Raw genomic sequence first — 7,912 nt, 5'->3', positions numbered from 1 at the left:
CCTGAATTATTTTATCTCCAGGCTGCAACAACTTAGATGCTGGTCCTTCTGGTTGCACTCTGGTTACAAATATACCCTTGAAAAACAGGTGGGAAACATTTTTGACAACTTATTTCATGAATAGTAGGGTAGAATAAAATAGATGTAATTCAAACCGTTTTTTTAAATTTTCCATTCCTCAGTAGAAAAGAATAAAATACTATTCTATAGGTCTACTGGCTTTTGTGACTGCCTTCCTTTTCTGATGTTAAATCCAAGAGAACTATCTTTAAAAGAGTACTGAAGGACAAATTATGATCTGCCCTTGTTTATTTTGGCAGATGTATATGTCAGGATGAATTATCATCCACCAGAAATGCTGTAGGCTAAATCATGTTCTCTTTTAAGAGGCTTCCTAACTGTAAGCTCCAGAATTCACTATCTCAAATCTGTTGACTAATATCTGGAACTGTGCATGAACTAGTCAGCTAGAATAATCCTCTGTGTTACCACGTGACCACTGTAGTCACCTACCACCTTGATTTTTTGTGTCATTTGTCCAAAATTTTCTCCAGTCCTGGAGTTTAGTGGTTTGGGGAATACCTTCCCTGCCCCCCTTTGCTAAGCACTAGAAACATTATTAATCAGAATGATTTTAAGATGCATTAGTATAAAATACTCACATCATCTTCAGGTCTGAATGGATTCCCTCTACCACCAACACCTCCTGATATACTAAATCCAAGTTCTGGATCCTTGTCAATTCTCACTCGAATCTAGGTAGTTACAAATCAAAGTTAGATGAACTGGCTAAAAATCTGCATTCAAAGCTACTGTAATGAAATTATTACTGAGGAATTCAGGAGAACAAAACCTTTAAAAAGAAAAAAAACTCAAAAGCATTTGTCACAGTTCAAGAGAATATTATATCTCATAGTATTAATTCAGAACAAGATTCCAATACAAGAGCATCATGCACCATTGCACAAAAGTTTTATTCCAATAACACTATTATTATAACCATAGTTCATGTAGGCTTTAAATTCAGAGATATTTTGATACTATGGAAATTAACGCACCCCAGGAAATATATGTTCGTATGAAAGAACCTGTTCCTCCTATTTCTTTGCTGAATTTTAAAAATCAAACCTCATTCCTGCTTTCACTGTAAGTTCTACGTAGCCAACACTGTCTCCCCTGTCTCTTGTCAAAATAGTTGACTAGAAAACTTATTTTACACAAGAAGTGGACATTCTTATTCTAGCACAGAATGGAAGTGTAGTACTCAGTATTTTCTCAAAAGACTTGAAACAATACAGAGGAAACATCCTGTGTCCAAGAATATAAAAGAAGGTTGCCACAGTGAAAGAGCCATTAATTTGTATAAGGATTTCTTATGCACATCTGTCTACCATAAATAAAGCTGATAATTATCAGGCATTCATCAGATGCTCACTTTTTTTTATCCTGGCTTTTGTTTATGGATGCACATTTCTACATTTGCAGGTTTTTGAACCATTCTGTATAGCAATGAATAGATGCAAAGTTCTAAGTTGTACTGCTGCTTTGTATTTTTTCAGTTACTAGATAATAAGTCTGTGATCAATAAATATAGTTGAGAAATAAATTTCTACCTCAGTAAAAAGATACAAGCTTGAAGTTCTGATACATTCTGTTAAAAATCTACCACATATCTCTCAAAATGTTCACATAAAAAGTAAAAATTGCTCAAAGCTCAAAGGAATGTGTGATTTCAGTAGCAGGATCACACTGAGATAATGCTGTCTTCTGCTGAAGACAAATTCCTGTATGACTTCTGTCACCATCTACAGAGAAATGGTAATAAACAAAAACAATCTAACAATTCAGTGCCATGGACAGATGTCATCGCTGAGTTAGATTTTATTCTTACCTCTTGCTTTGCCAACTCATGGCTTTGTCTGGGAGAACACTGGGACGGGGCATAGGGAGGATGGTGGGCAACTTTCAACATCAGGTAATCAATTAATTGCTCCCTAGACGGATGTCTTGCTACTGATGATTGAGGAGGGAGATGATGGACTTGGCTGTAGTTTGTCTGAGGTCTCTGAGGCTGGCACATTTGTCCATTTGTCAAAGGTAACTGAATAAAACATGAATACTCAGTGTCATACATTTTATAAGCAGCAATTCTCAATTCCTCCTTTATTATTTCAGTATTTCTCATACTTGACTGCCTTTATTTTTAGGAACATTACTAAAACTACCCTTCTGGATCATGTACAATTATACCAATCTTCCTTACAGTCATCAGCTCTGACCTACTGACAACAAATCTGAAAAACAAAAACTTACTCTGAGTGCTAATTTACTAGAACAGGCTAGATAGTCTTTGTTTTTACCACTTGTTTCGCTGAGTTTTCACAACCATTATTTTCTAGCAGTGCAACTGACAGTATTGACACTTGGCTGATAACTGTTATAATTAGCACTTTTATTGCATAAAATTCAGAGATTTTGTAATAATTCCCAGTAGATCATACACAAACAATCCCACACATCTAGCAGACAGAAATTGTATGCTCTCCAAGCATCTTTTGGTGACCACTTGACAAGAAAACCTGAGCAAAATCACATAGAAGCTCAAGATTTTAATATCAAGATTGTAATGGATATAACATTTTTCTTTTAACGCATCTGTCACTGATTTGATAGCTATAATGATGGCAAAGAGCAGTAAGATACCCAACTGGCCAGACATACAGTGCATTCAAACCATGTCAGTGAGGGTGATGCTGGAGATGACATTACTGAAGCCTGAGTTACTGTTCAGCTCTGCAATGAGATAGGCAGCCTTTTCCCTCCTTGCCCACGTGTCTCGCACGTTTACCCAGCCTAAGTAATCCCTCTTCCATCTGTATGATTCCCACATTCCAAAAATGCTACATTACAGGCTAGCATACAGACTTCTGCTTGCCACCATTATCGCATTAGTTATAGGATACAAGGATATTAAAATTCTTAATATTACAACTAGCTGTGTAAATTTCAACCTTTAACCATGCCATGTAAATGGACACATATCAGAATCTATTCTGTTAAGATGAGTTTTTTATGTCAAAGTGATTCTGGGAAACATTAATGTATGTATTATATACATTTTTTTGTTTATTTACAGATCAGATGTATTCAATTTACACCATTTTCTACTGTCTCTTCTGAAAACCTAAAGCACAATAGGGAAACTATTTTTTGTTGCACTGCCAGAGGTAGAGTTTACATGTTACATGTATTAACAACTATGCAAATTTCCAATAGCCAATATCCATAGAAATGCAAATGAAATTACTGAAGTTATAAAAAGAAAATCAATTGCTGCATCATAATAATTTACAAGCATCTATTTAGTTTAATTGTAGTAAGTCCTGCCTGTATAGATGGTCCTTAGAGATGAATACAGAATGTCTCCTTCAAATTATAGTTTATCATCATCATTTCATCACAACAGATTTCAAGTTCATCCTTTAAAAGGTTTAATCAGCTTCAGATTGCTTTCCTGAAATCATCTATCATATTCCAATTTTCACTTGCAATTATGTCTTTGGCTGAAAATTTCTTCTTTCAAAAGCCCCACTAAAGAAAAATTAGAACTATTCCTCTTTGTATAGCTAACTATTTTTGTCTTCCAAAAAGAGGATGCTACTTCATTTATGCCACCTTCAGTTTTTAAAGAAGCCCCAGTTCCAACTGCCAGTTCAACATATGTTTCTACTACTACTAAAAAAAAAAAAAAAAGAAATCCTTATAAATAATAAGTATATCCTATCAACGGTGCCATGTAGATAATTACCTGCACAGCTATTTTTTTCATGCTGTCTAGAGGAACATCTTTGAGATTAAGTGTGGCAGATGAGTAATTCTGCTGTCCTGAAATGAATACTTCATCCTGGCATTGGTCTCCTGGAGTAGAAGCCTGGGGATGCTTTAAACAGAGCAGAGCAGTAAAGACAACTGTCTTCATATAATTCAAACTAAAAAATTCTCATAAGAAGCCCAGAATAAAACATTTTATGGGCTTTATTGTTCTTTATCTTCTTTGATTAACTGGTACCTTGTTTATGTAGAAAATCTTACTAGCCAAGACACCATACCCATAAAATATTGAAGGATATTTACAAAAACTAGCAACTGCAGAGGTGTCTTTGATCACCAATAAACTGATAAGAAAAGACAATAAACGCTAAGGACTGCCTATTCAAGGATTCTTATGGTTAAAAGAAGTCTTCTATCAACTTTATCCTGATCATTATGGATACCATAACATCACTGAGGATGCTCAGAGTTAGAGTAATTTCCTCACATTTTCTTACAAACTAAAATATTTATCTTCTTGAATGACTACAGTATCTTACAGTACAGTTTACAACAGAATTTGTTTTGGGGAAGAAAAAGCATTATAAGATTTTGTTCAAACCTTTATCAACCTAGGTTAAATTCATAATGGTAATCTCTTGTTCACATAGGTACAATGAAACCAGACAGTTTTACATATGTTCAACCATTCATAAAAGCCAGTTAGAAAACTCCATGGCATTAAATTGAAAAGCCTTTCAGTAAGTTCAAGGCATATGAAGTTTAAGGCAAAGTATTTGATTTAATGCCTATAAAAAAGTTCCAGCACATAAACAATATTATTTCTATTGAAAGCACTGCCCATAGGTAAAAGAGTATCAATATAAGGACACCTCTCACAGTTTATTCTTTCCCCCTCTATATATTGCAATAGGCTCCTGTAGGTACTCACTCGAACAATGTGCACACCAGAACCTCTTCCGTCTGCAACACTCAAGGCAACACTACCCTGGCTGCCATGCAGATCCCTAGAGCTGCCATAGTGAAAGCTGCTAACTGCAGCGTAATTGGAATTAAAGGACCTAGACAGCATGCTCTGAATAAAGAGGGGACAGATTTAACACAGAAATTAGTGCAGCATGCATAAACCACAGGACATGTTATACATAGACTAATACAAACATATTCCATTGTCATGCAAGATAAAAACCATGCAAGAACAGTACCACTGTGGTGTATAAAAGACAACTCAGTGACCCCTGTTTGCCTTTATTTACTGTAAATCAGCATGCAATCAGCAGTTAACATGCAGAATTACATGTAAATAAAGTCATTCAAATGTTCACGTGTCTGGAAAAACAACAAAGGTGCACAGCTTATCAAAATTTCTAGGTTTTCATTAAATTTGCAATGTATCAAATATGTTGTAGAAAGAGAAGCTAGCAGTCAAGATAAACAACTGTGAAAAAACATCTAATTACCAGTTATTTTGTCTCATTTCCACCCCCCTTCGCCCCTCCATTACTGGTGCAGTACAAAAAAATTTACAGAGAGATTTGACTGTTTGACGGGTTTTCTTGCTATGCATTCCAAGAACACTTCATTCAAGAATGTGAACATGAAAGAGAGGAGTTAAATAAACCTTGGAGTCCAGTCCTGCACCATTGCAGGCAATCAAACAGGTAACATGAGCTCAAGGACAGAAGTGATAGTGGTTTGGTTTTGAGCTTCATTACCTCCTTGCAAGCCTGACCTCTACAATATTGGTAAGGGTAATAGAAAGCAAGCAACAGACATTACTGTCTTGCCACTGTGGACTATTGTAGTTGTAAGAACAAAACAAAATAAAAAGACTGCACAAAAGAAGAAAATTAAAATCCTCCACGGGCCACCTGATAACAGAAACAAACCTATCTTGAAAAAGTGACAAAGACTCATGAAAAAATGTGATCATATTAGAAGATATACCACAAAGCATCAAAACCCAGCAAATTCAAAGTGGGGATTTTTGTTTGTTTGTTGGGGTTTTTGTGGTTTTTGTTTGTTTGTTTATTTGTTTTGGTTTTTTGTTTTGTTTTGTTGGGGGTTTTGTGGTTTTTGTTGTTTGTTTGTTTATTTGTTTGGGGTTTGTTTTTTTTGTTTTGTTTTTGTTTTTTGTTGTTGTTGGTGTTTTTTTTTAATAAGGTTTCTAATTTTTCTAAGTAAAAAAATAGAAAAAAAGTTTGAAGTCTGTATCATTTGACTAAGATACTGCAACAACTCTTACATGAATAAATATGTTTTGGTGTTTGTTGACTACTTATACTAAACTGATTTTGAAAATAGTCACTAGTCCCCAGACAGATATTTGCTCTTTCATACTACCTTTATCTTGTGAAACTAAAACTAGTTTAATAATCAAAGTCATATGCCTCTGCATATTCATACTCCCCAGATGCTCTGGTAGTGCAGTCATTGGAAACTCCCTTGCAAAACAGTATTTACTGGCAATACTTAGCTTTTCCTGGCCAAGGCTCTTGGATAACCTCTCAATAGCATAGTTAGCTTACTTCATGCTCCTCTTTTACACCTACCCTGTTCTCTAGTCAATGGATTTTTCAAGCTTCCAGACAAGTCTCCAGAGGCTTTCCCCAATCTTGGGAGGGGAAGACTGTGCTGGGCATTCAAGTCTCTCTCTACTAAACATTCAATCTGAGCTTACTGCTGCTTTAAGTGTCAGGCCAAACACCCAGATGAAACTGCAAAAGCCAGTTTTCCTTAGCTCCTTAGTGCCTCAAAGCATCTTCTTACAACTCTTCTCAAAACAGCCTCTTTAATTAACCATGTAGTTTTCTTCCCCCACTTGTACAGGCAACTCCCTGAAGTATGATTACAAAGGCTCTTGTATCTCTCCATCTTCTCTAAGTGGCAAAAAGATAAAAATAGAAAGAATGCATGGTGAGACTAGACAGTTGTCTTCTGAAAGTGTCTCTATCAGTCCATCTTACTGTAAAGGTCCCTAGATCCACTAAATTAATTCTTCTTAGAAGGACCCAAACAGATGGCAAATAGTGACAGTCTAAATCCAGATTTGTACTTACAATCTGAGATAGAATATATGCAATAAAAAGCAGAACTTTATTAAAATTTGTAGAGGTATGAACTTGTTCAACAGGAATTAAGATTTCAGTTAACTCGGTTTAGTGAGCTTCAAGGTGATTACATAGCCTGAGAGTAGTTTTATTCAACAGTTTATAAAATCTCCTTTCTTGGTACAGACTTTTTCTGAAGTACAAAGAAATGTTTATGCAATTGATGTAGGGAAGACATGAGAAGTACTGCTGACACCATTTTTCTCCTTCTCTACATTGGGCACAGTGTCTCAACACTAAATTAGGAAGAACCCACAAATAAAAACTGTACAGAACAAACACTCTTTAAAGTCACAGAGCTGTAAGAAAGTTTTAGTTTAACACCAGAAGAGATTCCTAGGGACAAATCTAGGAAGTATTTTCCTCTACCTATTTTTAGCTGGAAAGAAAGAAACTGAGGCATTTGGAGTGTGAACAGTATTCCTCTTAATTTTGTTTCTCAGTATGAGCACAGTGAAGGTTGTACATTTCCTAGGGAGATTCCTGAAGACTGCTGCACCAGAGAAGATATTTTGGAAATCTGAATATGCAGATGCCATTAAACCCCTTGATTTTAATTCAAATTTATTAAAAATTAAATATGGAACAAATGTATGGTCTAAACTTCAGATTAAATATGAATATTAATTCCAAGTACAACTTCATTCCCTACCCGATTTGCTATGGTGTCTTAGGGCATAACGGCCTGCAAAATGATAATTCAAATATCTGAAGCTCGAGAAATCTCATTTCAGTTACTCTAAACTGATATACACTAACCAATACACATGCCGTGTTCCACTATATTTTTGTGAAAGCTAATTTTACTAGAAATCAGTTATTCAACTGTGAAGAACATGTATTAAAAGCCACAACATCAAGAAAAAATTACTATGTACAAAGTAAAAAACAATATTTAGCATATAAATCGGGATTTGTAGTCAAAATCAGCCTCTAATGGAACCAGTTCAGATGCAGGCAGCTAGGAGCAC

General features: G+C 35.4%; 1 protein-coding gene across 6 annotated transcripts in view; it reads right to left on the bottom strand.

Annotated features, from left to right (window-relative positions):
* ERBIN (erbb2 interacting protein) overlaps nt 1–7,912 on the bottom strand; it is a 129,143-nt gene that overhangs the window by 8,551 nt on the left and 112,680 nt on the right. For 5 of the 6 annotated variants that reach the window (XM_042804493.1, XM_033009175.1, XM_033009178.1 and 2 more), the window contains 5 exons: nt 4,763–4,906; nt 3,809–3,940; nt 1,892–2,101; nt 663–755; nt 2–76 (listed from right to left, as the gene is read on the bottom strand). In XM_042804493.1, the coding sequence (XP_042660427.1) occupies nt 2–76; nt 663–755; nt 1,892–2,101; nt 3,809–3,940; nt 4,763–4,906 (654 nt within the window). The remainder of the gene's footprint in view (nt 1; nt 77–662; nt 756–1,891; nt 2,102–3,808; nt 3,941–4,762; nt 4,907–7,912) is intronic. The other variant, XM_033009179.1, reaches the window with a different exon arrangement.

The sequence above is a fragment of the Tyto alba genome, unplaced genomic scaffold (assembly GCF_018691265.1).
Source record: "Tyto alba isolate M040663 unplaced genomic scaffold, T.alba_DEE_v4.0 Super-Scaffold_42, whole genome shotgun sequence".
In the NCBI taxonomy this organism is placed as follows: Eukaryota; Metazoa; Chordata; class Aves; order Strigiformes; family Tytonidae; genus Tyto; species Tyto alba.
This window is presented reverse-complemented; position numbering and strand designations above follow the sequence as displayed.